Source organism: Frankliniella occidentalis, unplaced genomic scaffold (assembly GCF_000697945.3).
Source record: "Frankliniella occidentalis isolate FOCC.00 unplaced genomic scaffold, Focc_3.1 Scaffold10, whole genome shotgun sequence".
In the NCBI taxonomy this organism is placed as follows: domain Eukaryota; kingdom Metazoa; phylum Arthropoda; class Insecta; order Thysanoptera; family Thripidae; genus Frankliniella; species Frankliniella occidentalis.
This window is the reverse complement of record NW_026267140.1, coordinates 532,750-560,572: the sequence shown is the minus strand read 5'-3', so window position 1 is coordinate 560,572 and position 27,823 is coordinate 532,750. Positions and strand designations below refer to the sequence as shown.

General features: G+C 36.6%; 5 protein-coding genes across 23 annotated transcripts; 3 read left to right on the top strand and 2 right to left on the bottom strand.

Annotated features, from left to right (window-relative positions):
* Positions 1 to 164: 164 nt before the first annotated feature.
* On the top strand, positions 165 to 16,857 carry LOC113203968 (AT-rich interactive domain-containing protein 4B). Of its 9 annotated transcripts, none has more exons than XM_052277515.1 (22): positions 165 to 353; positions 881 to 969; positions 1,189 to 1,367; positions 1,458 to 1,520; positions 1,617 to 1,882; positions 1,980 to 2,201; positions 2,292 to 2,371; positions 2,452 to 2,714; positions 2,800 to 3,078; positions 3,165 to 3,276; positions 3,351 to 3,607; positions 3,743 to 5,114; positions 5,194 to 5,459; positions 5,829 to 7,565; positions 8,022 to 8,389; positions 8,509 to 8,706; positions 8,830 to 8,930; positions 9,007 to 9,210; positions 9,666 to 9,857; positions 9,954 to 10,094; positions 10,203 to 10,295; positions 15,648 to 16,857. In XM_052277515.1, exons 3-21 carry the CDS (start codon positions 1,218 to 1,220, stop codon positions 10,274 to 10,276), a joined length of 6,345 nt encoding a protein of 2,114 aa, XP_052133475.1. In that variant the 5' UTR covers positions 165 to 353; positions 881 to 969; positions 1,189 to 1,217; the 3' UTR covers positions 10,277 to 10,295; positions 15,648 to 16,857. The 9 variants fall into 9 exon arrangements, with proteins under 9 accessions (XP_052133475.1, XP_052133473.1, XP_052133476.1 ...); XM_052277513.1 differs by having other exon boundaries at positions 10,203 to 10,347; XM_052277516.1 differs by lacking the exon at positions 15,648 to 16,857 and adding an exon at positions 11,918 to 13,127 and having other exon boundaries at positions 1,260 to 1,367; positions 10,203 to 10,347.
* Positions 13,353 to 20,703, top strand: LOC113203969 (zinc finger protein 567-like). 8 transcript variants are annotated; one of them, XM_052277526.1, is made up of 4 exons: positions 13,353 to 13,951; positions 17,756 to 17,860; positions 17,945 to 19,077; positions 19,522 to 20,703. In XM_052277526.1, exons 1-4 carry the CDS (start codon positions 13,511 to 13,513, stop codon positions 20,528 to 20,530), a joined length of 2,688 nt encoding a protein of 895 aa, XP_052133486.1. In that variant the 5' UTR covers positions 13,353 to 13,510; the 3' UTR covers positions 20,531 to 20,703. The 8 variants fall into 8 exon arrangements, with proteins under 8 accessions (XP_052133486.1, XP_052133484.1, XP_052133487.1 ...); XM_052277524.1 differs by having other exon boundaries at positions 17,753 to 17,860; XM_052277527.1 differs by lacking the exon at positions 17,756 to 17,860 and adding an exon at positions 14,026 to 14,130.
* LOC113203971 (uncharacterized) lies at positions 20,677 to 22,515 on the bottom strand. Its single transcript, XM_026418949.2, has 7 exons — positions 22,210 to 22,515; positions 21,965 to 22,125; positions 21,712 to 21,859; positions 21,491 to 21,627; positions 21,233 to 21,367; positions 20,999 to 21,159; positions 20,677 to 20,901 (listed from the first exon to the last, which is right to left on the bottom strand). The coding sequence occupies exons 1-7, from the start codon at positions 22,379 to 22,381 to the stop codon at positions 20,718 to 20,720; spliced, it is 1,098 nt and encodes a 365-aa protein (XP_026274734.1). The 5' UTR covers positions 22,382 to 22,515; the 3' UTR covers positions 20,677 to 20,717.
* Positions 22,516 to 22,534: 19 nt separating this feature from the next.
* Positions 22,535 to 24,720, top strand: LOC113215946 (flavin reductase (NADPH)). Of its 4 annotated transcripts, none has more exons than XM_026435610.2 (7): positions 22,535 to 22,644; positions 22,729 to 22,848; positions 22,945 to 23,109; positions 23,189 to 23,278; positions 23,367 to 23,498; positions 23,616 to 23,750; positions 24,410 to 24,720. In XM_026435610.2, the coding sequence occupies exons 2-7, from the start codon at positions 22,776 to 22,778 to the stop codon at positions 24,559 to 24,561; spliced, it is 747 nt and encodes a 248-aa protein (XP_026291395.1). In that variant the 5' UTR covers positions 22,535 to 22,644; positions 22,729 to 22,775; the 3' UTR covers positions 24,562 to 24,720. The 4 variants fall into 4 exon arrangements, with proteins under 4 accessions (XP_026291395.1, XP_026291396.1, XP_026291397.1 ...); XM_026435611.2 differs by having other exon boundaries at positions 22,726 to 22,848; XM_026435612.2 differs by lacking the exon at positions 23,616 to 23,750 and having other exon boundaries at positions 22,726 to 22,848.
* Positions 24,721 to 25,392: 672 nt separating this feature from the next.
* LOC113215945 (N-alpha-acetyltransferase 80) lies at positions 25,393 to 27,823 on the bottom strand. Its single transcript, XM_026435609.2, has 5 exons — positions 27,741 to 27,823; positions 27,298 to 27,434; positions 26,583 to 26,719; positions 26,424 to 26,499; positions 25,393 to 26,344 (listed from the first exon to the last, which is right to left on the bottom strand). Exons 1-5 carry the CDS (start codon positions 27,741 to 27,743, stop codon positions 25,987 to 25,989), a joined length of 711 nt encoding a protein of 236 aa, XP_026291394.1. The 5' UTR covers positions 27,744 to 27,823; the 3' UTR covers positions 25,393 to 25,986.

Genomic DNA, 27,823 nt, shown 5'->3' with positions numbered 1-27,823 from the left:
TTTTTGGTAATATTTCTACGCCTTCAATTTTTAAATTATTAATGTGGAGACATACTAAAATAACGGATAGGTCATAGGCTGCTAGTCGAGGTCCGAGGTCCTAGGTCTGGCTCGAGTAGAGTTTGCTAAAATGCGCGGGTGCCGCTTTCAAGGATTCCAGTTGATGGTCTGGAACGCACCCTGTGCTTCACTTTGGTTGTAGGAAAGTGCTGTAAGCACGAAAGGAGGGCAACGGCAGTCCCTGAATCAAAGCAGCTGAAAAACAATTGTTTTGGTTTGAATTTAGTCGAGATTAACAAAGTCTATCACTGTTGTGAGATTCTCCAACCACACGTATTTGAGTGGCGCTAGGAGTAAGTTGTTATGATTCACTTAACTGCACTAGAGCTTGGGTTTGCAGAATGTTTGACGTCTTCTGCGATACGTTGAAAGTAAACACCTAATTCAGTCTCCACCGTGAATAACCTATGAATTGAGTATAGGCGTTGATTTATTACCTATGTTTTGGTGCCTTGTGACATTTTCATCAACCCCCTTTGGAGTTAGGTTGTATGGAAATCGTACTTTATAAATAACTAATGGCGTCATGTAACCCTACATATGAAAACTTTCCATAGCTTTCTGAAATGTAGCACCCTTTTCATTATTTTAATGACTTTTGTTTTCGATTTTATCTAGTAGCTTTATTAATGTTAAAGATTCACTCAACTTTTGGTCTTTAAGTTCGAGAGTGTAAGCATTACTGATGTTCTGTGGAACGTGGAGTCATTGATCAATTTCTTTATCTAAACTGGTATTTTTCCTGGCCTTTCCTTTATTGTAATGTGTTTTGTCAATTACAATATTTTTTACTTGAATTTTTTTTTTTTTTTATTTACAGGACCTGTTCTTCATATTTCTTTTCCTGTTATGGCCAAATTCTATTAAACAGTCTTCATGTTGCGTTGGCCAAATAATCAGGGTGTCATGGTAAGTAGGGGTTTGATCTTCACAAAGTTTCCAATAACTTTAGGACTAGATGAGCACTTGTTAAGTATGATTGAACTTAATACAGTTGTACAGAGGGACACCTTGACTAGGATTTTATTTCTTATAGAATATAATATTTTAACTCAAATCAAGCTTTTTTTAATTTTTTTCTTCTTTTTGTGTTTCCATTGCTGTTTTCTTCAATATTGTCTCTGTAAGGAGGAGTAGTATTGTGCACTCAGTATTCTATGCTGTTGCATGGTTCTAAAGATACAATGTCTCTTACCCAGGGGGACGATCCACCTTACTTGGTTGTTGGCACAGAAGTAAGTGCCAAGTATAAAGGTGCCTTCTGTGAAGCAAAAGTCCGAAAAGTTGTGAGAAGTGTCAAGTGCAAGGTAAATGCTTGTCAGCTATCAACCTAATGTTTTTTGTTTTTTTTCATATTCAATTCATATAGCTTACCTGTTTTGTTTTTTTTAAACTAGGTCAATTTTAAAGTTGGAGGGTCTGCTATAGTAACAGATGATCAAATCCGTGGAACATTGAGGGTATGTGGTTAAAAAGAAACATGTTTCTTTTAAAAGTAAACAAGGTAAAACTGTTTTTACTTGCCAAAAGGCACTGATCAATAATTATTTTTTTAGGTTGGTTCTGTTGTTGAAGCTAAGCACCCTGACAGAAAAGAGTTTGTTGAAGCATGCATCACTAAAATTCAGGATTGTAGTCAATATACTGTTGTGTTTGATGATGGTGATATAACCACATTAAGAAGAACGGCCTTGTGCTTAAAAAGTGGAAGGCATTTTGCTGAAAGTGAAACTTTGGACCAACTACCTCTAACTCACCCTGAGCATTTTGGTAATCCAGTTGTTGGGAGCAGAAGAGGCGGGAGAAGAAGCAGAAATCCAATGTGAGTTTCAGATTATAATAGACATTTTTCTAAGCTATTTGGTTTACTTGAATTCTTAAGATACATACACTACTACATCTTTTCCCTCAAATATTAGGAGTGATGAAAGTAGTGAAGAGGAGGAAGAACCAAGGAAAGGGAAATCTAAAGAAGAAAAAGAGGCAGATATAGGCAAAGTTGTGTGTGTTGAACTTGGAGACAAGAAAAAGCAGAAAGATAACTGGTTTCCTGGTCTAGTTGTTCACCCTGCTGCTCAAGAGGTTGTCCGCATCAGAGTTAAAGATGAATATTTAGTGCGATCTTTTAAAGATGGAAGATAGTGAGTGATATTGTGCAATTTAGCTGTAACTCTCTGTAGTAAGTCTTTAAACTAAATTGTTGATATTGTATATTTTTTTGACATTTCTAGCTTTACCGTTCCAAAAAAAGAAGCTAGTGAATTTACCAGAGAAGTTGGTTTAAAAGTTGACAACAATACTTTGAAAACAGGTGAGTACCAGTCAGATAATATCTTATCTCACTAACTAAAAGAGGGAAGTGGGTGTTATAAATTGTCTTGTTCCTTTCAGCTGTGGACAAAGCATTGCAATACTTGGATAAGGATGAGCTTCCTCCTCATTGGGACCGGGAATTGCTGTTTGGTTTGGATGAAGCCTCAACAGCTTCTGATAGTGATGCAGCATTTGATTCTGACAGTTCAGATGATGAGCCAAGAGAAGAAAAAGATCATTTTGTGGCTCAGCTGTATAAGTTTATGGATGATAGTGGAACTCCTATTAATCGTGGGCCAGCAATATCTGGCAAAGATATTGATCTCTACAAATTATTTAAGGTAAAGCGGCTCTTGTAAAATCTTGTAAACTTTGATTTGTTTTTAAAATCTAGTCAGCTACATTAATGTTCAATGACTTTGTTAGGTTGTGCACAAGGCTGGAGGCTGTAATCGAGTGACTAATCACAATCAATGGAAGATGGTTTCGCACAAATTGGGTTTTGGTCAATTTTCCAACACTGCAAACCTGGTTAAAGGTGCTTATAAGAAGTACCTTCAGAGTTTTGAAGAATTCTACAGAAAATTAGGATGCACAATGGTGAATCATCCACGTGGGAATAAAGTTCGTCATAGAGGGGGAAGAAGCCTTATTCGAGATAAAGATCGGTCTACTCCAGTCAATGTCCCTCAGAGTGATAACAAGGTAAGAAGCAGTAACATTTACACTGTTACCCCTAATGTTGCTTGTTTCATGTCTCAAAGATATTTTACCCACCCGTAAATTTTTAGGATAAAGGCTCTGATACTGTAGATGATGATGATGAACCATCAGAAAAGAGTGAAGAGGGTATTGAACTGAGTGCTGATGAAAAGGATGAAGACATTTTGAAACGGAAAGAAGGTACTGCAATCACTTAATTTGTATTTCAGCGATTTAATATTAAAATGTACTGTAAATTGGGTTTATTTTCACAGGCAGGGATGTTGAGGTTGTTACCAAACTGCCTCTTGGCCCTCCACCACTAGAGCGCAAACCATCGGATCCTCAACTTAAGGTAAATACCCCAAGAGGTAAACCCAAGAGATTGACAGATACCCCAGGAAATAAATCTGGTATAGATGTCAAGAAGAAAATCGTTGTGCCAAAGGTAAAAAGAGTTTTGGACGATGATGAAGAGGAGGAATCTGACATGCTAGATGTTGAGGACCTTGATGAGGATGATGAAGATAAGGTATTTATTCTGTGTTCCATTATGGATTTTTGTTGCTCCTGTTATTGTTATGTCGTACATCTTTTAGATTTTCTCCTGCTTATACAGGAACTATTTGAACATTGTGTAACCATTTGTTTCCTCTCCTCCCTTTAGCTTACAACTACCAGATCCAAGTCTAAAGAGGAATTCTCCAAACCCAAAAGTGAACAAAAGCCCTGTGCTGAAGTAGAAAAGAAGTCAAGGTCTACTGAAAGTGTGGAGAAAAGAATCAAACCATCATTAACAGCTACAGTTGAAAAGAAAATTGGTCGACCATCCCTCTCAACATCAGATAAAAAGGGTAAGGCTACACAAGATGGTGATCGCAAAACAGTCCGGTCTCTGGCTGCTGAGTTTGAAAAAAAAGGTAAAGGCTTGGATACCGATAAAAAGGATATGACCACATCAGATAGTGATAAAAAATCTCGCACCTATTCAGTGGGTGAGAATGAAAAAAAAATAAGACCATCACTTACAGCAACTCTAGAAAGGAAAAAATCCAGCAATGATACTGAGAAGAAAAATCGCCAAAGTGGTGCTGATTCAGAAAAGAAAATTCGCCCCTCACTCACAGCAGACCCAGAAAGAAAGAAAGTGCGACCTTCACTTACTGCTGATCCAACTAAAAAAGTGTCTCGCATAGACAGTGAAAGAAAGAAAGAAAGAATCTCACGGCCATCTGAATTAGATAGAGATGATTCAGACAGGAAAACTAAAGTCCATGACAGTGACCGTAAGAATAACACATCTGAATCAAGTCGACTGTCTTCTGCTGGAGACAGTGATAGAAAATCTTCCAAGTCTGACTCTGGAGATTCAGAAAAGAGAGGTAACTCTAAATCCAGAAGAGGAGATGAAGACAGGCGAAAGCAACAGGTTCGTAAACGTAAAGATAATGAAGATGTAGGTAGTAGCTCTGTTGATGACAGTCTAGATTTACTACCAAATTACAAAAATGTGTGTATTGGCGATAAATTAAAAGTCTATTATGGACCAACTCACGAGTCAAAAGTTACCTATGAAGCTAAAGTTTTGGAGGTAGAGGGAGAAGGCCAAGATGAAACATTTCTTGTTCATTACACTGGGTGGAATAACCGATATGATGAGTGGATCAAACGTTCAAGAATAGCTGATAATCTTAGTTGGTCTCCTGCACGTGGTAAAAGGCGCCATCAAACACAGCTTGCAAGTGTCAAAAAGTCATCAACCAAGAAACGCACTTTGACACCTGCTCGAGATTCTGCATCCCCTCTTCAGAAGGACCAGTCTTTACCATCGCTTCCAGGTGTTGAAAAGTCACGTGACTCTCAACCCCCTCGTTCATCAACACCTTCATCAGTCACATCTTCATCAAGCAGAACGAAATCACCTGCAATGAGACCAGGTTCTGCACGTGTGACAAGGAACACTATTGGGGATTCATCCCATCAGCCAGCAGAACTGATGACAAGACGGACAAGGACGCGACGGATCAGTGGTCAAACAGGTATTTCAAACTGAGTTTTTCACGCTTTCTTCCCTTCTCTGTTTGAGGTCTTAATACTCTTCATTTGTTGGTTCTTTAGATATTCCATCAGAGTCAGATAGTGATGACAGTGAGTCAGAGAGTGAGGCGGAACCTTCAAGTGTGCGGAAAAGCACAAGACGCACTGCATCTGAAAGAGACGAAGATTCTTCAAGAAAGGATAGCTCATCCAAAAAGAAGCTGAAGAAACGTGAAACTGATATTGAGGTTGATGATGAAGAAGATAAGGAAGTTGAGAAAGATGACTTGAAAGATGATGTCAAGGATGAGGATGATGTGTCCAGTGAATCACCCAGTGAAGGGAAGGTAATGTAGTTTTCATCATAATAATTCATACTTTATAGCTTGTGAAACTGAAATAAAGTAACCGTAAATTCGTCATCTATGCTGGTCCAAATGGAAAAGTGAGGGGAAAACTATCATCACCCACCCCTTCCCCTTAAATATTGCATTACTACTCTAGAAACTTATTGCTTCAAACTAAAACAAGAACAAAATATGCTTTAGTATTTTGAGAGGTTTATACTGATTTAAAAGACTCTGGTAGTTAAAATTTTCATAGGGTTGTTCTGTGTGCCAGTTAGAACGAATTTTTCCATTTTGAACCCTCGGAAAATGTGTTTTGTCTCAAATGCCAGAATTTATGTAGTTTTAAAACTCTTTCTTTTTTTGTAGGTTCCAATGAAGAGAACAAGAAAAGGAACACGAAGTGCTGTAGACCGTAAAAATGAGGTGAAAGTAGAGCCTGAGGAAGATGAAGAAACTCCTCCAATTCCTTTGAATAAGGGACGAGACTTTGATTTAAACCAAATCCGGTCTGAATTGAAAGGAATTGATAAGGCCGTGAAGACGTCTTGCACAACTGATGATGATAAAGATCAGGCTGGTTCAGACACTGAGCCTGATCCTGATATTGACCTTGACACAACCAATCTCCTTGAAGAGAAAGCCTCAACATTGCTTGAACAAGAAGAATCAGCTACTGACATGGAAGATATTTATGAATTTAAGGAACCAGAACCATTTGAATTTGAAGCTCGAACTAAAAGAGAGCCTTCAGTAGAACGTACTGGTAAACTGCAGAAAAGACCGCTGCCTCGGATTTTTGATGATGTGGCTGAACCTGCTGCCAAAAAGAAAGTAACAAAGCCCAATCCAAGTGATACAGAAAGCTCTGAAGATGGAGGATCCCCCAGCAAGAAGAGGTTCCGTCGTCCTGTTGTTAGTGGTAAAAAGGACGAACCTGAAATCAAGCTTGAAGCTAAGTCTCCTACTAATGAAGCAAGCAATGATAAAATAGAACCAGTTACACCTCAGAAAAAAATATTCTCTACGTCATCAGATGATGCCTTTGAAAAGTTACGTCAGTCTCCAAGTTATCGATTTTCATCCGGCAGCCCTATTAGAGTCCCCACTCCAACTCCTTTATGTTTGTCTCCAGTTCCAGTTCCCTTACAAAGCCCTCCACAATTGTGTTCTGCTTCTTCAAGTGTTATAACAACAAGCACCTCTATCCCTTCTAGCAGACCCCCTGTTCTACCATCTTCCTCCATTATTGCTGTTCACTCATCAACTGTCACAAAAATTATATCTACAACACAGTCTAAATCCACAGTAGCTATTCCATCTTCCAAGACTCTGGCAGCTCCCATTCCTACCCAGAAGATATTATTGCCTCAAGAAAGTAAGTCTGTTGCAGGAGTAAAACCTACACCACCAACTTTAAGTGCGTCTGCATCCCTCTCTCCATCTCGTCCCCCAGTATTGGCTGCAGCTGTTAAGATGCCATCTGAAGCTGGTGTTATAACTAAGACAGACGATTGGCTTAAGAGTAGGCAGCAACCGGAAAAATCCGAGGCAAGTAAAGATGAGGAAAACACCAATATTATAAAAACTGAAAGAGATGACAGCATACCACCATTAGTTGCAACAGTACCTCACCTTCCTTTGGCTGGTAGGATTTCACCAGAGCCTCCTCAGCTCTTGCCTATGGCTGTCCCAGCATCCAAGCTAATTCAAGAACCTGCCAAAACTGAAACAAAGGATGTACCTATGCCTCAGATCAAGAAGGAGAACTTACTTGAAGTTATTCCTGTTGATATTAGCAACCCTCAACCAACAGCGGTTCCAACAAGATCGAAAACTCCGGAGATTGATGAGCAGCTTGACAATCTGACTGAAGATGAGTCTCCCAGGAAAGCAGGCCGCAGGAAGACACAGTTAAAACGTAAGAAAGCTGTTAGTAAAGAATTTGTTGAAGATTCAGATTCTGACAGTAGTGATGAAGAACGAAGATTAGTTATTGACAAGTCTGAGTCTAGTGATTCTTGTAATGAAGCCATTGAAACTAAGCCCCAGCCTCCAGTAAGAGAAAATGAGCTGAAATGGCCAGGAGTTATAAAGGTATGCTTGGTTGGTATCATATTTCACTACAAATGTTTAGTTTTTATAGTATCTGTATTTCAATTCTGAGGTCATGTTGTCCATGATAAGTAAAATTCAAAACTACAGAAAATTCTAACATTGAGGATTTGTCTGAATGATAACTCAAAAGAACTTGAAAAAGCTGCACATGTGCACTTAATGTGCAACGTATACTGTGGGTGCGACTCCGCAGTGTTACGGGTATGCCTGCCCATTGGCCCCAGCAGCCTAGAGGGTATGCATGCAATCTTGCAACATTGCGGCGTCTGCTTTAAATCACACAGTACACAGTTAAGAAATGTGTTAAATAATTCATCTTAGTAAAGTGTAACTCTAATTAAATATTTATACCTGTTAAAATTTTGTACATTTAAATTTACAATGCAAGTAGTAGTGCTAAATACTTATGACTGAAATATACTAATAATCGATTTCTCCTTGCAGCCGGGCGAATCAAATATTGAGCAACAGAAAACTGCTTCTCCAAGGAAAGAAGATATTACTGTACCAAAGTCAAAGGATCAGCTCTCTGGAAATCCAAGTGGAGATGTAACCATGGATGAATTATCATCTGTGATAAAGATAGAGGAAACTGAAGAGCTAGAAGTGGATAATAATTTGTGCTCTCTTCTATGTGAGGAAACTATTCCTGGTTCCCCTGCACCTCCGTGTGAAGCTCCTGTTGATGTTCATTCTGAACCAAATTCATCGATATCATCAGATCGACCACTTGAGAATACTAAAGCCTCTTGCAAAGTTTTGGAAATGCCATTTGCCAGTGTGCCTGGAAATACTCGCTCCTCAGGGCCAAGGTAAGTGTCTTTTTTCTTTTTGTGTACTGATACTGTATATTGCTAATGTTCTGTTTTTACAAAATGTCCTACAAGTTATTCTGATTATTGATGATCAAAACTTTTTATTCTATTTGCAGTACGTCAACTAATCCGACTACCACACAGTTTACTAAACCATCAGTTCTTGGAGAAAAAATCGAACATCCTGTAGCTGACCTTGGTCTTCCTAAAGCGGGTCCCTCTGCCCCTGCCAATGAGGCTGCACCAGTCATGGATAACACTCCACCAACCACACCAGATAGCAGTATATCAACAATCTCAAACTCTCCACGAGGGTAAGATAATAATTGTATTGATGTGGGCATTGTGCAATTACCATACAAATTTATGCGCCTTGGAAAAAAAGCTGTGATAAATTTTTTACTTTGGTCTAATTTTGCTTTTTTTTTAATTTGCAGGGAGCATGGAGATACACTTTCCATACTTGATAATGATAGTTCCAAATCTCATCGGGATTCAGAAGACGCGGAGAACAAAGACAATGATTTTAGTGATGATGGTAAGTTTTTTATGTTGTAGTATTTGTGAGTTAAATTTGATCACATAAATAATCTTAATTTTTACTTGTCTTACAGATTTAGATGTTGGGTCTCGTTTAAAGAGAATGGCTGCCTTATCTGAAAAGAAAGACAATGATCGAGACAAGAATCGGTGTGACACTGACTCTGTAAGAATGAGTCCAGCCTCCAACAAAAAGAGGCGACGCAGCCGCAAGAGTTCTGAAAGTGAAGATAGAATTAAAAGACCAAGACACACAGCAAGTCGATTGCCTAATCAAGGTAAGATATATGTATGTTTGGTTAATTTCTGTCCTGGGACAATGCAGCTGTGCATTGTTCCTGGATAGAAAAACATATCTTTAAAGAGTATTGAGTTTTAAGCAAAGTATCTATCTGTGAAACACTATTTTATCTTACAGTAAAATTTGCAGGGGTCCGTAACTTATCATGTAAGCTAAACGTTTGATCATTATCTCGCGTTATTGACTAGTTAAAAGCATGCATATAATGACAAATTTCAGAAATGCGCAGGAGAACAAGTCATAAGATGCATAACGCCAATAACGCAAGCCGTTTACAAGATACAGATACCTAAAATTCGCTTATGCAATAAGTTATGGACCCCTGAAAATTTGTTATAATATAATTAATTGACCAAATTGTAAATTGCGCATTTCTAATCAATATCTGCTTTTAAAATAATCTAATCTACTTCCATGGACATAATGTTTCAGGTGCTGGTAGTGATAGTGATGATGGTCCAGAAAATCCAGTCACAGTTACACCAACATCCCAAGGTCGATCTCAATCTCCCAGTCAGTCCTCAACTCTTCAGATTGCCTCTGTTTCTGCACAAAGTGTTAATTCTCACTCACAGTCAGCAAGATCACCTCGCCCATCTAAGTACAACTTCTTTGTTGAATTAGGTACATTATTTTACGAAATATGATATGGAAACATGTGTCTATACTTACTTTATTTATATATTGTGATCACTATTATACATATTTTTCTGTTTTCAGCTCCAGAACTTGACGCTTCACAACGCATTGCTCTTTTGCAACAAACTCTTCAAGATTTACGGAAAACATACGCTAACGTTAAACAGCAGCTTGCCTGTATTGATCGTAGAAGAAAAAAGTTAAGAAGACGTGAAAGAGAAGGTAAGTGAGGATATCTTGTCTTGGTTAGTGCTCAAACTTTCTCAAAACTATACCTTTCATAAATCTTTTATGTAGAAACTTTCATTCCCTACTTGAATTTTCTCATAGCACGTCTGGAGGCCCGGAAAATGATGCGAGAGGAGCGAAGGCAGGCAAGAGATGAGGTGGTCAGCTGTTCATGAAATTCAGGGAAATACAGAGGCAGGAAATGAATTCGATGTTAAAAGCATGGATGCATGCATTAGCATTAGAGGTGAGAGTAAGGTCTCAGTGAGCATGGTATATCTTGGTCCAGGTCATTGAGGGCAAAAGATTCCAGGTTATTTCTTTGTATAGTGTAGTGCTTAGGAGATTTTATAGAAAGGCATATTTGTTGTATGGTAAATCATGTTTCCAAGAATGGTTTAATTTCTGTATACTTTCAAATTGTCATCAATAGTTTGACAGAATTGATTAATACAAGTAGACAACTTTTACAACATAAATAAATATGAAACAAAGTGGAAGCATTGATGATGTCTTTTCAACAAATAACTTTCTGTTTACATTAGTTATCAGGTATGTGGTTAGAGGTGGATTATTGATTTCTTATCAATTTTTCACCTGTCAGGTTCACATCTTTCACTATTAAAATGGCTTGTGGGATTTTCCTTTGGTTATATAAAACGCTCCTTTTTTCCGGAAAGGTAGACATGGGGTGTCACAATATGAGGTTGATAGGCAAGGCAAAACAAGTTGTGTATTTGGCTGTGAATGATGGGATTACTGTTGGGCTTAGTCTTGTATCTGATGAGCTGAATTATTTATTAGTGAAATTGTTAGTGTCCATTCTGCTAAGTTCTGAAGGATTGTTTTAATATTTGTAAACCTGCTTTTGCTCTTGTAGGTGAAAAAACTTAACTCTTCTTAACTTGAAAGATGAACATTGACAAGTCAATTTTTGGTATTTTTTCACTCTGCATCTCCATTTGGGAGCTTCTCCAGCTTTTTAAATTTTTCTATCTTGCCTCAATTTGTAATTAGCCATCTTGACCACCAATTTGAACTGAGTGCTTGATGTCTCTCCCATATTCTATTCCTCACCAACCACGTTTTCTTGTTGACTGTCCCCTGCTTGTACCTCCTTTGGAGGACAGAAGTTAATCCTCAAACAATCCAGACTGTATCCTGAGAAACTATTGTGGCGCCCATGGTCTGTTCCTTTTTTTTGGGTAGGCATCCCCTTCTACTGCAACTGAGTGCTGGCCTTCAGTCTTTAGGATCTCTGCACTCTTCTCAACAGTTCTCGGCTGGAGTAGAATGGGTTGCCTATCCAAGACTTCCTTTCAAGGGACTGATGATAGGTATGTTGAAATGGGCTATATCCAGATGCTTACTCGGTGTGTGGGTGGTCCATTTTAATTATATAGATGTTTATGCTTTCAAATGCAGCATAACGTGACACGAATTTGAGTTTGACCATGGCCCATTGAGTCACCCAGGGAACACTGTCTTAACCTCCTTGTTGGGACTTCAGACTTGTTACAAACTCAGAAACTGACAAATAGTGTGGACTATCACAGATCAGACTACATTGCTAACTTGAAACTTAGACCTACAGAGTTAAATCTTTCATTCAGACTCAGTAATCAGTCTCTACGGACATGGGTGAGGGCCTAGGATCTTTTAGGATTGACAGATCTCCAATCTTTTCTCATCACGAACGTATCTCAAAGTTCTCAATCAATGAGCAACGTCATTTGAAAAATTAAAGCACCAATGTAAACAATTTAAAACTGAAAATGCTTTTAATAATGTATATTCTTTTTAATTTTTTGTTGCAGAAAAATCATCTAAGCAAGAGGTTGCCTGCTCATAAATTTATTAAAATTCCTTTTTTCATTCTTTTTATGAAGTAAATAGCGGTACTTTATTCATGAGAAGATTATTTCACTGTTTACATTTAGTTGTAGCCTAAGATGTCATCTGTAATCAATTCATTTTTTATTTTTTTTCATTCTTTTAAATATCCATTGGGTTCTTATTTGTGGTCTATCATCTTTAGTTTGTTTTCCTAACTTGTGTTTATATGTACAGCCTCTATGTATGTATGTATGTATGTATGTTACATGTATGTATTTTATCTGATATGAAAGCTCCTGCTTTGTTTTATATGGTATATAAATTGTAGTCACTCTTCTAATTTACGAATGTGTTTGTAAATCAACTGATTATTCCTCCACTTTCTTTTAGGGCTTACTATGTACAGTTGCTTAGAAATTTACTCTTGTAACAATGTAGATTGAAGTGAGTGTTTCAAATAGTCATTCTCATTGTGGTGTGCCTCGTCATGCTTAAAAATAAGAGAACTTTCGTTTTCATTCTTCTCTATTTCGTAATTGGAAATATTTAATGTGCATCAGGCTCTCAAGTGAGCACGTTGGCTCTTGAAAATTGTCCTTTGTATGTCTGTTGTTGAAGTTAAGTCACATTATTCAGTTTATCCTAGCATAATAGCAAGCAACCAGTAGTGATAGTAGCAGCACCCGCCTACTATCATACTTTTTATTATTCCTCCTTATATTCACAGATCAAATAGTCCTAAATTTAACTACACATTTCAAATTCAAGTGCCATGAGTGATTGATCTTATTTTTTGCCAGCAGAGTACATCTAAATGCTTAGCACTTAAGTGGTATACATTGAATGTAAAGACTGATTCACTCTTGATCTTAAGGTTGTATGGCTTCTATATTGGGTGTGTGATTGTCATGTAAATGTTAAATGTTTTTCATCAGTAATTTCTTCGTTATTGACTATTTGATATGTTATTGTGATTCCAAAGTGTTACTTAGTGTGGTGCAATTTTATGTGAATTTTCTTTCATTTTATTGATATTTGAGTTTTGTAGGTAAACATGCTGATATAATAGGAATATTTTGAAAGTTATGTATTATCAATACATAAATATGATCAAACGTTTTAATTTGAACAGTTTTAGTTGTACATAGATTTTTAAAGAAAACTTAAATAAATAAATGAAATTCAAATGAAGCGTTGTTACCCTTTTTAATAGAAGCTCCAGAAGTTCACTGAAGTGTATTACTAACATCACAGAAATAATAGTAATATAAAATTAGTCTGAAGCTATTATGCATTTTTTAAATTTTTAATTTTTTTTTCATTTCACAAATTTCGTGAGGTCTTTACACCGCACTGCACCGAACATTATCATCATCACAAGAGTAAAAGGGACTATGATGGAGAAGTGGTGGGGGCACGGTGCAGGGGAGTAGCCGTCGATCACCCACCAACCCTAACCTCCTCAGTTCATTTGTTTTAGTTTTGGTGCTTCACAACAAACACTCGGAACACTATCGCTATGTCACTTTCTGTTCCTGTTGATTGTTGAGTCTAATGACAAATCAATCAAAGACATGGAAGTAATCAAAGATGCCAGACAACAAGAGACAGCTGAAGAACAAATGCACCAAGTTCCTATCAATTATAACTATCTTTACAAAACAGACATTTTGAAGAAATCAGCTGAGTTTTGTTCTCTGATAAATAGTGATACTATTGAGGAAATTTGGCATTTACCTCATAATTTGTGTCGCATTTGCGCTCAAAACGATGAAAATGCTATTCAACTTTTTTCTGATGAGAGCAATAGTTGTAAAATATTAGATATGATCAAAGAACACCTATCAATTGCTGTCACACCCAAAGACATCCTGCCTCTCTACATTTGTCATAGGTGTCTTAATAGCTTACAAGCTACGGACAGACTAATCAAAACATGTTCCATGACTGATGAAAATTTTCACTGGATCTTGGACCACATTTGTCGATTATCTTTTCCTGATGAAGCCAATGACGTAAGTTTCTCATCAGAATTTGTGATTTAATTTTGACACTATACTGATCTGTGAACATTTATTGTCCTCAGAAGTTTGATGTAAACAAGAAAGAAGGGACCTCAAAACATAGTATGTCTTTAACTGATAAGCAATTAAATAAATTTGGAGACAATTTTCCTTGTGCTGCTGGTGAGAAAGTAAGTCTACTCCAAAAATCTATGACCAGTTTTTCTTTCAAACCATTTGAAATCTGAAATCATATAATTCTATTAATTTTTCAGATCAAGAGCAATTGTGTGACAGTTGTCAAACTTACAAAGGAAAATACTAGCATCTTTCAGGATGTACTAAAGTCAATGAGTGCACATCCTATTTACAAAAGAAAGGAGGAGAAGGGTAGTGAGATAGTTTGTGCAATGCCTGAATCTCCAGCAGCACATTCAACATGCTCAAGTTCTGAAAATAGCATCTTTGAAGAAATTGAGGATACAGAAATCATTCAGCAAAATATTGAAGAGCAGATCAATCAAACCGGAAATCGGAATGACTGTAAATTTTCATCTTCAATTCTTCTCACGATCGGGGCTAAAGAGCCATCTCAAGGCGGAAGAAAAAGAAAGGGAAATACAGTTGAAGAAAATACACAACAAGTTGAAAACCAGATTAAAGGTGAATCTTTACTGCTGACTGGCCCAAAGGAGCCAGCCCAACGTAGGAAATTAAGGAAAAGGCCAATTGAAGAGCAAGTGCAGCAAGTTGAATGTCAAAATGAGGCTGAATCTATAACAGCTCTCATAACTGGCCCAAAAAAGACTACCAAAGTCAAAGAAAAAAGAAAAAAACAGCCTAATGCAAAACAAGTAAACCATGCTGAAGATCAGGTTGATGGTGAATCTTCACTTACCGTGACTGATTCAAAGGAACCAACTGAATGTAAGATAAAAAGAAAAAGAAAGCCAAGAGCTAAATTAAAAAAAAAATTGAAATGTCCTGATTGCGACTATTCCACACATGTAAAAGAAGATTTTGCTGAGCACAAAGTAACTCATTTAAAGTGCAGATTCTGTGATAAGTCCTTAAAATCAAAATGGCATCTAATTGAACATGAGAGAATACATACGAGAGAGAAACCAGTCGTATGTGATCACTGCGGATTAGGTTTTCGAACAAAACAGCAAATGATGTCTCATGCTCAGCGTCACAATGCAGAGAAACCCTATGTCTGTCATGAATGTGGAAAAAGATTTTCTGTAAAATCAACTTATGCTGCCCATTTGCTGAGACATAATCCAGACTCTCCCCATCTATGTGACATATGTGGGAAAAGCTTTAAGCTTCAAGATGGTTTAAGAATCCATCGGCTAAATCATCGTACATTTACCTGCACTGTGTGTGATAAGACTTTTAATTACCGGTAAGTTTCTTGTTTTGTTCTTTTGTGTGCTGCCTTACAGTTTATCTTCCTTTGAAGCCGCATAATTTATTCTTACATGTGGTTTTTGCTCCTTGCGTAAGCCTGTTTCCCTCTCCCATGTTTTTTTTACTCGTTCTTTGCCAACTCTGACACCTTCTTGGTGGTAGGAAGAACAAGTATTAATCTCAGTGCCATGTTGCGGAACGGTGATTCATCTCGGAACACGGAACTCTTACACACATGACTATAATACCATTCAAAACTAGAATAATGTATATTCTTTTTAATTTTTTGTTGCAGAAAAATCATCTAAGCAAGAGGTTGCCTGCTCATAAATTTATTAAAATTCCTTTTTTCATTCTTTTTATGAAGTAAATAGCGGTACTTTATTCATGAGAAGATTATTTCACTGTTTACATTTAGTTGTAGCCTAAGATGTCATCTGTAATCAATTCATTTTTTATTTTTTTTCATTCTTTTAAATATGCATTGGGTTCTTATTTGTGGTCTATCATCTTTAGTTTGTTTTCCTAACTTGTGTTTATATGTACAGCCTCTATGTATGTATGTATGTATGTATGTTACATGTATGTATTTTATCTGATATGAAAGCTCCTGCTTTGTTTTATATGGTATATAAATTGTAGTCACTCTTCTAATTTACGAATGTGTTTGTAAATCAACTGATTATTCCTCCACTTTCTTTTAGGGCTTACTATGTACAGTTGCTTAGAAATTTACTCTTGTAACAATGTAGATTGAAGTGAGTGTTTCAAATAGTCATTCTCATTGTGGTGTGCCTCGTCATGCTTAAAAATAAGAGAACTTTCGTTTTCATTCTTCTCTATTTCGTAATTGGAAATATTTAATGTGCATCAGGCTCTCAAGTGAGCACGTTGGCTCTTGAAAATTGTCCTTTGTATGTCTGTTGTTGAAGTTAAGTCACATTATTCAGTTTATCCTAGCATAATAGCAAGCAACCAGTAGTGATAGTAGCAGCACCCGCCTACTATCATACTTTTTATTATTCCTCCTTATATTCACAGATCAAATAGTCCTAAATTTAACTACACATTTCAAATTCAAGTGCCATGAGTGATTGATCTTATTTTTTGCCAGCAGAGTACATCTAAATGCTTAGCACTTAAGTGGTATACATTGAATGTAAAGACTGATTCACTCTTGATCTTAAGGTTGTATGGCTTCTATATTGGGTGTGTGATTGTCATGTAAATGTTAAATGTTTTTCATCAGTAATTTCTTCGTTATTGACTATTTGATATGTTATTGTGATTCCAAAGTGTTACTTAGTGTGGTGCAATTTTATGTGAATTTTCTTTCATTTTATTGATATTTGAGTTTTGTAGGTAAACATGCTGATATAATAGGAATATTTTGAAAGTTATGTATTATCAATACATAAATATGATCAAACGTTTTAATTTGAACAGTTTTAGTTGTACATAGATTTTTAAAGAAAACTTAAATAAATAAATGAAATTCAAATGAAGCGTTGTTACCCTTTTTAATAGAAGCTCCAGAAGTTCACTGAAGTGTATTACTAACATCACAGAAATAATAGTAATATAAAATTAGTCTGAAGCTATTATGCATTTTTTAAATTTTTAATTTTTTTTTCATTTCACAAATTTCGTGAGGTCTTTACACCGCACTGCACCGAACATTATCATCATCACAAGAGTAAAAGGGACTATGATGGAGAAGTGGTGGGGGCACGGTGCAGGGGAGTAGCCGTCGATCACCCACCAACCCTAACCTCCTCAGTTCATTTGTTTTAGTTTTGGTGCTTCACAACAAACACTCGGAACACTATCGCTATGTCACTTTCTGTTCCTGTTGATTGTTGAGTCTAATGACAAATCAATCAAAGACATGGAAGTAATCAAAGATGCCAGACAACAAGAGACAGCTGAAGAACAAATGCACCAAGTTCCTATCAATTATAACTATCTTTACAAAACAGACATTTTGAAGAAATCAGCTGAGTTTTGTTCTCTGATAAATAGTGATACTATTGAGGAAATTTGGCATTTACCTCATAATTTGTGTCGCATTTGCGCTCAAAACGATGAAAATGCTATTCAACTTTTTTCTGATGAGAGCAATAGTTGTAAAATATTAGATATGATCAAAGAACACCTATCAATTGCTGTCACACCCAAAGACATCCTGCCTCTCTACATTTGTCATAGGTGTCTTAATAGCTTACAAGCTACGGACAGACTAATCAAAACATGTTCCATGACTGATGAAAATTTTCACTGGATCTTGGACCACATTTGTCGATTATCTTTTCCTGATGAAGCCAATGACGTAAGTTTCTCATCAGAATTTGTGATTTAATTTTGACACTATACTGATCTGTGAACATTTATTGTCCTCAGAAGTTTGATGTAAACAAGAAAGAAGGGACCTCAAAACATAGTATGTCTTTAACTGATAAGCAATTAAATAAATTTGGAGACAATTTTCCTTGTGCTGCTGGTGAGAAAGTAAGTCTACTCCAAAAATCTATGACCAGTTTTTCTTTCAAACCATTTGAAATCTGAAATCATATAATTCTATTAATTTTTCAGATCAAGAGCAATTGTGTGACAGTTGTCAAACTTACAAAGGAAAATACTAGCATCTTTCAGGATGTACTAAAGTCAATGAGTGCACATCCTATTTACAAAAGAAAGGAGAAGAAGGGTAGTGAGATAGTTTGTGCAATGCCTGAATCTCCAGCAGCACATTCAACATGCTCAAGTTCTGAAAATAGCATCTTTGAAGAAATTGAGGATACAGAAATCATTCAGCAAAATATTGAAGAGCAGATCAATCAAACCGGAAATCGGAATGACTGTAAATTTTCATCTTCAATTCTTCTCACGATCGGGGCTAAAGAGCCATCTCAAGGCGGAAGAAAAAGAAAGGGAAATACAGTTGAAGAAAATACACAACAAGTTGAAAACCAGATTAAAGGTGAATCTTTACTGCTGACTGGCCCAAAGGAGCCAGCCCAACGTAGGAAATTAAGGAAAAGGCCAATTGAAGAGCAAGTGCAGCAAGTTGAATGTCAAAATGAGGCTGAATCTATAACAGCTCTCATAACTGGCCCAAAAAAGACTACCAAAGTCAAAGAAAAAAGAAAAAAACAGCCTAATGCAAAACAAGTAAACCATGCTGAAGATCAGGTTGATGGTGAATCTTCACTTACCGTGACTGATTCAAAGGAACCAACTGAATGTAAGATAAAAAGAAAAAGAAAGCCAAGAGCTAAAATAGAAAAAGAATTGAAATGTCCTGATTGCGACTATTCCACACATGTAAAAGAAGATTTTGCTGAGCACAAAGTAACTCATTTAAAGTGCAGATTCTGTGATAAGTCCTTAAAATCAAAATGGCATCTAATTGAACATGAGAGAATACATACGAGAGAGAAACCAGTCGTATGTGATCACTGCGGATTAGGTTTTCGAACAAAACAGCAAATGATGTCTCATGCTCAGCGTCACAATGCAGAGAAACCCTATGTCTGTCATGAATGTGGAAAAAGATTTTCTGTAAAATCAACTTATGCTGCCCATTTGCTGAGACATAATCCAGACTCTCCCCATCTATGTGACATATGTGGGAAAAGCTTTAAGCTTCAAGATGGTTTAAGAATCCATCGGCTAAATCATCGTACATTTACCTGCACTGTGTGTGATAAGACTTTTAATTACCGGTAAGTTTCTTGTTTTGTTCTTTTGTGTGCTGCCTTACAGTTTATCTTCCTTTGAAGCCGCATAATTTATTCTTACATGTGGTTTTTGCTCCTTGCGTAAGCCTGTTTCCCTCTCCCATGTTTTTTTTACTCGTTCTTTGCCAACTCTGACACCTTCTTGGTGGTAGGAAGAACAAGTATTAATCTCAGTGCCATGTTGCGGAACGGTGATTCATCTCGGAACACGGAACTCTTACACACATGACTATAATACCATTCAAAACTAGAAATGCCAGGTTTGATAGTATTATTTTGCAAGTTTTCATTCTAAGTTGCTAGAACACACAGTACTGAGAAAACTACTCGTCCTTACTACATGGCACTGAGTGTAACAGGGACTATGTAAAGCACAAGTACCTATTTTAGCACAAAATAATTTTGTGTTTCCTTGTCCCTTGTTTTTAGATGCTATCGTCGCCATATGCAGATCCATTCAGGAGAAAGCTATTCTTGCCCAACATGTGGAAAGGAGTTTATCAGAAAAGAGAAACTAGCAATACACATGTCAATTCATGAGAATACATTCTTCTACAGTTGTGGGGTGTGTCATCGGTCATTCAATAGAATGACTACTCTTCAAGTCCATCGACAGCGGCATGCTGAAGACCTTCTTCTAGGACTGTTGTTTTATAGGTGTGCAATCTGTCATGAAAGTTTTGATACAGGGGGCCAGCTATCTCGTCACATTCAAAATCACAAGGAAGGAGATCAGAATAATTCAAAGGAATATAAGTGTGCACTGTGTAATAAATGCTTCACTAATGAGCAGCAGCTTTCGAACCATACACTCCAGCATAAAGAGACCCAGCCTCTGTCGTGCAGAATATGCAATAAATTCTTTAGCAATCGCACTGAACTTGATAGCCATGCAAGTGATCATTTTGAGGACAAACCCTATGCCTGTAATATCTGCGGTGATCGATTTGAAGACCCTTCAAATTTGAACAGTCATAAATCTGTTCATTTGTCAACCAATTGTTTCACATGTGAAATTTGTGCTAAGTCATTTAAAGCTTTAGATAGACTAAATCAGCATAAAATGGTTCATTCAGAGGTTGGTACCTTTACCTGTCTTGTCTGCTGTGTAAGTTTTAATGAGAGGGACGCACTTAAGAAACATGAACGTTCCCACTTTGTTGAGAGACCATACACCTGCAGTGTTTGCTCTCGATCTTTCAAAGTTAAATCTGACTGTACAACACATTTAAGGCGTTATCATTTGTTAGCTGGAGTGGAGGGAACTGTTCTTGAGTCAGTGTATAGTTGTCTTAAGTGCCCTAAAAAGTTTGCCTTGAGGGTGGATCTCATTAACCACACAGAATCTCTTCACTCTGACCAAGAGACAAACACACTGCTATTATCTGAGGAAAATCCTCAATCATTTGAAAATTCAACTGTTCAGCCCATTTTGTAAGAAGAAAACTATTATTATTTTTTCCCTTTTAAGTTATGGTTCATGAATTTGAACACTCACCTGGGTATTAGATTTTTTTATTCTTTTTAAATCGTTTCCTGTTTATTGTTAGGATAATTTTTCTTCCACTCAACTAGAAAATAAAGTCTGTTTTGTTTTATGCTTTACTAATATGTAATTTTTTTTATTAAAATGTATTACATTCCAAGTAATCCCGGTACTCATACATAAATAGGGATGATTTATAATTTGGTAGTGATCTCCAAATGCAGAATATTCGCAGGGCATCTGCAGCACTTAAATCAGTGAATTGGATGAAACAATTTACACCATTCATCACTAGCTGTCTTCCTGATTCTGGTAACCAGTGTCTTGGTTGATGATTAAAAAGAAAATAATGATTAAATACTAAAGTCAAAGTTGTATAACTTAAAGTGCTAAGTAATAGTTGGCTAAGAGAATACTTACTCTAAAGTTTGAACAACATTTGAGTGTTTGGCTTTACCATTCATCGTCTGAGTTCCAAAGAATAAGTATTCCTCCAATGTTTCCGGATCTGCTACATCCTCTAGGTCCTTGGAAAGTGTTAAACTTACTGTTATAAACTCTTCTTTTGAAACATGAGAACCCTAAACATAATCAGAAAATCAGTAAAACTTTTCAAGGGTCACTAGGCAAAATAAATTCTGTTAATTTATGTACCTGTTCACCAGAACTAAAATGCACAGGTGGACCAATTGTACCTAACACTTCACACTCATAAAAATCAGGAAATAAAAGGCCTCCAAAGTGGTACTCTTGGTAATGTAATTTCTTGGGATTATCATGTAATTTTCTCTGAAACAACAGTATGATCAAACCTTCTATAAAATTTTTAAGTGTTAGGTTTCACAAAGTATTGTTTCGATATGTCTCTGAGAATTTACGATGATTAAAAAATAACCTACTAGATATACTAACCCAAGTTGATGCTGGTAAGCACATTATAAACTGGGGTCTCCCCATTCCGTAATACATCATATTCTTACTTAGATGACTTAAAGCAACAATTAAAACTTTGCCATTATTATGTGATGCAATAACTTTCAGTGATGGGCCTGATAATAAATAGATTATATAAAATTAAAAAGTAACTAAAATACAGTATGTTTAGCAAGTCAAAATAATTTAAGTTCACTCACTATCCTTCCATGCCCTTTTCAATTTTACTGGAAGACTTTTTGTCAGGAAAGGACTGTTATATAATGGTACATTGTTTGCTTCTAAAAATGTTTCATTAAATGTTCTTTGGTGGAGGGTGCTTTTCCCCGGATAGAGTGCCAGCAATTCCTAGATAGACAAATTTTCAAGGTAACTAGCACCAAATCTTACACCAGAAGATGAAAGTTCAACGTAGCAATTAGAAAGTAAGAAAAATATCGCAAAAAACACAACCTTCAGGCCAGGTTGACAACTATTTCTCTTCTCAAAAACATGAAGATTTTCCACTCCTGCCTCCAAAAGTTTCTTTGTCAACGTCCCATTCCCAGCTCTCATTTCAAATACAGGCACATCACTGTCACAGACAACATGTCTCATTTGCTCAAACATTGCACCTATGAAATTTGTTGTAAAATCATCAAAATTCTACTACCTTCAATTCATTTTTTAAAAATTTAATAGTCAACTTTAAAACTTACATATTTGATCTTCTTGTATAAAACTAACTAACTTAGTGAACAGTACATGCAAAGGGACAACGGGGTAGATTTTATTACTATTGGTTTGAAAAGGTCTAGTAATTGTACATATCTCAGTTTTTGTTAAAGGATTTCTTGAGGAAAACCTTGAGCAAAGAGATAATACGGTCATTGTTTGTTATTGTTGTTGAAGTATAATATAATCCTCGGAACCACTCCTCCTGAGCCGAGAACCACCGAGAACTTAACCTCAACTAAGAGACCCAACAGAAAACGAAAACAAGTGATGGATCACAATGGAGCAAATGGGGAAGGGGAAGGGAGGGGGGGTGGGAGGACGGAGGGCGTACGTGTTTTGATTCGGTTTTATCTAATCATCGTCGAAAGCAAGTCGAGCAAGTCACGCCTCTGTCTTCCTCGTCACACCCCCAGCCGGTAAGAATTGTAATTTGGTGTGCATAGTCTTTCTATTTTTACATTAATTTGATTTATTGAAGAATTTTGTCATTAAATCAGCAGGTTCTTTTTAATCTTGTGGCCCCTATCTGCGCTGGGAATTTTTAGCTATGAAGAAAATAGCAATTTTCGGTGGCACCGGCAACACAGGCCTGTGTGCTGTGGATGCTGCTTTAAAGAAAGGTATTTATTAGAGAAAAGAATTACTCTACTTGGAAAAGGGAAGCTATATTTTTGTGTGACTATAATGCATTGGATTACGGCGGCTTATGTTTTCAGGTCTTGTGGTGCGTGCTTTGGCCAGAGACCCAGCTAAGTTTCCCGTGGAAGTTCAATCTAAAGTCGAGATTGTTCAGGGTGATGTTTTGAACTATGATGATGTAAAGAAAACTGTGGAGGGCGTTGATGCTGCTGTCATTGTTCTTGGTACCCGAAATGATGTCAGTAAGTACTGTGTACCCGTAATTTGAGTAATTATCTTGAATTTTCAATTTCCGATTGTCATGCTGTTGTTTTATTTCAGAACCTACCACTATGATGTCAGAGGGCACTAAAAATATTCTGAATGCTCTGAAAGAAGCAGGAGTGAAACCAGTTTCAGGATGCATGTCTTGTAGGTTGCACCAATCATAATTACTTCAGTCTTTACGCTGTACACATCCATCGTCTGTATTTCTATGCCTCTTTTTCCTCCCAATTAGCCTTTCTCTTCATGGAAATCGAGAAAGTTACTCCCATGCTTCGGGACCTAACGCAAGATCACATACGAATGCTTGATGCTCTCAAAGCTAGTGACCGCGATTGGATTGCTGTTTGTCCTCCACACATTGCAGGTAGCAACTAGTTACCCTAAATTTAATTTGCTCATGACATGACTTGTGAGTTGTTTTAGTCTTCCAAATGATTTGAAAGCTTTTAAGGCTCAATCTGGTCCCTTAATTTGTGCTCAGGCACGGAGATCTCATGGCCTGCCATATGCAGCTTGGCGACTTCTGGCCATGGAATGATGGGTGTCCTTGCAGCTTCTGCCATGTCTGTTCTTTGGATCAGTCGTAAAGCACTTAAGCCATTTATGTCCTCTGAGAGTATGTGTCCTCTGAATAATTTTTTGAGGTGGCAGAGTGTGGTGTCTTTGTCTTCATGTCTGTTTTTAGCTTTTGCTTTCTAATGATTGCGTCATTCTACCATCCCCAGAAGCCCCCTAAATGCAGAATGCGCTTCAATGTTCATAGAAATGCACCTAAGGTGACACATTGGTGACGCATTAATTGCGCACTAAATGCATATTCAATGCTTTGATGTGCTTTGAAAGCGTTACCAGAGTGTCACCTTTTATGTGCATTGCCTCAGCTAATGCATATTTAAGTGCATTGGTGCTACCAGGGATTGCCAGACATTTGCCATACCCAGTGAGAAGAGGTTTTTGATGCGATATCGAAACGATAACGTTCAGATATCGAATGTCGTAAATTGTATCGTAAACGATAAAAAAATTTACCTGATTTCGATACATTTCCGACATGCGATGTCGAAACGATGTCGTATCGATATTTCATTTCTCACTGGGATAACCTTTGTACATTCATTTCTGAGTTAATCTTCAGCGAATTGACTTATTAATGCTTTTCTTCATTCCTAAGTAGAGAGTTTCTCTTTAAACAAACAGAAGATAGCTGCTGCAGCATGCTGTAATTATGACCATGTTTAAAATACTGATTTTTAAATAGAATTGTCTTTGTTACAGCTGAACCATCTGGAAACTATGAAATCAAACATGGCTCCTCTCCTGGAAGGGCTATTTCTAAATATGATTTGGGTTTCTTCCTAGTTGATTGTCTGGATAAACCAGAACACTACCATCAGATGGTTGGAATTGCAAAGCCTCTCCAAGCTTGAGTAGGCTACACTTACATTTTTGCAAATACATATTATGATTGTTATTGTCATTTAAAGAAAGAAAAAAAATGGTGTAAGGAAACATTCAACTTTTTTAAGAGTTTAAAATACTTCTTTTGAATCTTATCTAGAATAAATTTTTTGAACCGTATAGAACAACAGTATTGTTATTGACTGAACCCCCTGTATATATTTCTTTTCTGTTTAAAAAATAATCATCAGAAGTATGAACATTATATTAATAGGTGTATGAAATATTTGGAGAGTAACTTCTGCATACATTTAAGAGACAAGAGTCTATTTGACCACAGATCAGATGGTGCCATGCTCATTAATCCAATGTAAGAGAGCTACAGTTGGAGCACCATACACTGAGAAGATAGTGCTTTGACCAATACAGCTGCTGTTCAAATATCAACATCAGTCATAATTTTTCATGCATTTATCACCTCTCACACTTGTTTTAGCCACCTGCATTGGTTAGTCTCAACTAGAGTTTAGTTTAGAAGCAAATAGTGGTGCACTAATCCTTGCTGATGATGGTTCGGTTTAAGTGTTGAGAATGGCACTGTCTTGTGATCAAACACGTTCTTATGCTCTTGTGGCTCACTGGTAGACATAAGTTGCATTTTTTCTAAATATTTGATACATGTAGTATTATAGTATCGCTGTATAACTAATAATAATCATAATAATATTTCAGAATACCATGTGATTTTTTAATGAAAATTTAATTAAATATTTAAGATCAGAACATCTAGAACAGAACTTCCCCATGGAACTACGAGTGCCCACAATTTGTACGTGAAAGTATAATAAAATATTACAATCTAGGTAAAATACTCTTTTTATTTCCAAAATTGCTCTGGTTAACCTTGATACAGCCTTGCTCTAAAACATGGGTTTTAAATGCACACAAGCTAACTGAGTTGTCATTATTGTACAAAATGAGGAGCTCAAAAAATGTGTGACTGACCAATTGAATAAAAAAGTGACAAATAAAATACTGCTGACTAGATTGCAATTATAAATTAAATTCTACTCAGGAAAGGAAAGCATATTATTTCTTTCTATTAAAACAAATGTGAAACCCAACCCCTAGATAAAAGCAAACATACATGTATTAATAAATGCAGAGAAGCTGAGTTTGTTTTAACATTACAGTACTTAGAAGTAGCTGATTCAAATGCTGCTTTAAGGACAAGGTAAAAGCACAAAGCAGTCTTAAAGTTCCATCACACAATACAAAACAAGGCACACATCACAGAATAAAAGCATTAATACTGCAGACAATCTTCATATAAATAAACAGAAAGTTGATCATTTAGAAAGCAAAGAAGCTATGTAGCAAACAATTAAAATCAATTGAAAACATGATATTTGATGACCGTAACCCACATGAAGATAAATGCAAAATAACATATGTTACTTTTTTGTGAGTTCCTTCCTCATGTAGGTCTTGGAAGTCATAACTCCATCACTGAAAGACTTTTTTGGCAAGGGTGGGGGTGGGGGCGGAGGTGAAGAACACTGACTTATCAGTCTGTTATCATTTTTTGAAATTGATTTGCCATTATTATCCTGAGACACATTCTGAAGATTATTTTCCTTGAGCATGCCACTTTCTAGCTTGTTGATTTGGTTGTTGCTTAGTGGAAGTGGGGAGGTAGAGTTTGAATTGCCAAAAGCGTACAGAGATACTGGTTCACATTCATTGTATCCAAGTTTCTTGTAGAATTTTTCTTGACCTATAGTTGACAAATATAAAATCTGTAGTTTTCGGCTGTAGATAAAAAATGTGATTAATTTAAAAAAACAACAACACATAAGCAGGTATAATGTAAATGCACTCTCTCACCTACCTAAGAACATACTCCTCCAATTTTTTCATAAGTAAGGACCCTAAACCTTTTCCCCGCATCTCAGGCTGGATCACAACTAAGATAAAATGAACATGTAGAAAGATTTAGACATACCGATCTCAATGTCACAGAAGACAATAAAAAGCATTCATTACCAACCTGACTCCACAAAACATGACTGCTTTTGACTAGGAATTAAAGAAATTTTGCAAAATCCAACAGCTTGCCGTACATCACATTGGACAAGAACCATTGCTACAGGAAAGTTTTTATTGCATGACCAGAGACTGTTCAACCTGGTAAGAAAAGAAGCAGACGAATTCAGCACCACAGAACAAACATTCTTTAAAATGGAGAATAATGAAAGAAATCCACAAATGTTAGAGTGCAGGGATAGTAGCAGAAGAAAAACAAGGCAAAACAAATAAAACAAAACAAAATCATTGAAGCATGAATTAGTAGCAATGAAATATGAACAGAGATCAAAAAGAGTGGTGCTGGCCAAGAGGAAGCCTGGTCAATAAACGTCCCCCTCAGTACCAGTTACCAAATGATTCTAAAAAAAATAATTGTAAGCACCTTGAGTTTACGTTTTCAATATGTTAATTTAGATAACCCGTTTCACTCACAAACCTTTCCTTAAAACACAACATTTTTTCTCACACAAAATTTTTAAAAAGAGGAAAGTAGCAGCAGTCAATTTTTTTTAAATACTCTAATTGGTAAAAAATATGCATTAGCAAAAATACTACTGACGAGGTATAAAAGAGATAGAATAAAGAGTCATGCGCTCCATAGAGAAAAAATATTGCCAGAAACAGAAAGCGATATTGTATAAAGACCCTAGCATGAAGATTTGAGACTGAGAACCGACCTGGCCTGACGACTTCTGGGCCATTCCAGGTTTAGGAGAGTGGCACACTGGAAGGTGAATTCTGGATACTGATGCAGAGGCACAAGGACATATGGATTTTCTGGGTCAAGGGGTAATGGTTTGGGTGGCGACTGAGGCTGGAAAAGTAATATTAAAACAGGACGAGGGGTCAACATAAAGATGTGTAGTTCATTCATGAAATTGATTCAGGGATTCAGGATAACATGTTACTTAGTAAGGGCAGGAGCCTCAAATCATAGCAAATAACCAACAATATGTTTTTTGTTGTGTTTTTTTCAAATTAAAGAAAAATTTACATTTCAGGAAAGAAAAACAGGCACTTTCTCTCTTCCTCTGGTATAATAAAATGAAAAACTTTAAATAGAACGTCAAAATTCAACCCATGTATATTTGAACACAACACTCATAGCTGATATTCTCACCATTTTTCCTCGATAAATTAAATGACATTTAAGAGTCCACGAAAAGAGTAACAATGTTGGTTCAAAATTTTGTTGTTCTTTTT

What these genes read in the sequence shown, in the direction of transcription:
- LOC113203968 (XM_052277515.1), top strand. Translation starts at nt 1,218, where the DNA reads ATGCTGTTGCATGGTTCTAAAGATACAATGTCTCTTACCCAGGGGGAC. An exon ending in ATCTCTACAAATTATTTAAG is followed by an intron (nt 2,715 to 2,799) that starts GTAAAGCGGCTC and finishes TGACTTTGTTAG; the next exon opens with GTTGTGCACAAGGCTGGAGG. An exon ending in AAGAAGACGTGAAAGAGAAG is followed by an intron (nt 10,095 to 10,202) that starts GTAAGTGAGGAT and finishes ATTTTCTCATAG; the next exon opens with CACGTCTGGAGGCCCGGAAA.
- LOC113203969 (XM_052277524.1), top strand. Translation starts at nt 13,511, where the DNA reads ATGGAAGTAATCAAAGATGCCAGACAACAAGAGACAGCTGAAGAACAA. An exon ending in CTTGTGCTGCTGGTGAGAAA is followed by an intron (nt 17,861 to 17,944) that starts GTAAGTCTACTC and finishes TTAATTTTTCAG; the next exon opens with ATCAAGAGCAATTGTGTGAC. An exon ending in GATAAGACTTTTAATTACCG is followed by an intron (nt 19,078 to 19,521) that starts GTAAGTTTCTTG and finishes CCTTGTTTTTAG; the next exon opens with ATGCTATCGTCGCCATATGC.
- LOC113203971 (XM_026418949.2), bottom strand. Translation starts at nt 22,381, where the DNA reads ATGACCGTATTATCTCTTTGCTCAAGGTTTTCCTCAAGAAATCCTTTA. An exon ending in GTTGTCAACCTGGCCTGAAG is followed by an intron (nt 21,860 to 21,964) that starts GTTGTGTTTTTT and finishes TTGTCTATCTAG; the next exon opens with GAATTGCTGGCACTCTATCC. An exon ending in AATGTTGTTCAAACTTTAGA is followed by an intron (nt 20,902 to 20,998) that starts GTAAGTATTCTC and finishes TCATCAACCAAG; the next exon opens with ACACTGGTTACCAGAATCAG.
- LOC113215946 (XM_026435610.2), top strand. Translation starts at nt 22,776, where the DNA reads ATGAAGAAAATAGCAATTTTCGGTGGCACCGGCAACACAGGCCTGTGT. An exon ending in GGATGCTGCTTTAAAGAAAG is followed by an intron (nt 22,849 to 22,944) that starts GTATTTATTAGA and finishes TTATGTTTTCAG; the next exon opens with GTCTTGTGGTGCGTGCTTTG. An exon ending in GCCATTTATGTCCTCTGAGA is followed by an intron (nt 23,751 to 24,409) that starts GTATGTGTCCTC and finishes TCTTTGTTACAG; the next exon opens with CTGAACCATCTGGAAACTAT.
- LOC113215945 (XM_026435609.2), bottom strand. An exon ending in GTCATGTTTTGTGGAGTCAG is followed by an intron (nt 26,500 to 26,582) that starts GTTGGTAATGAA and finishes ATTTTATCTTAG; the next exon opens with TTGTGATCCAGCCTGAGATG. An exon ending in TTGGAGGAGTATGTTCTTAG is followed by an intron (nt 26,345 to 26,423) that starts GTAGGTGAGAGA and finishes TTTTATCTACAG; the next exon opens with CCGAAAACTACAGATTTTAT.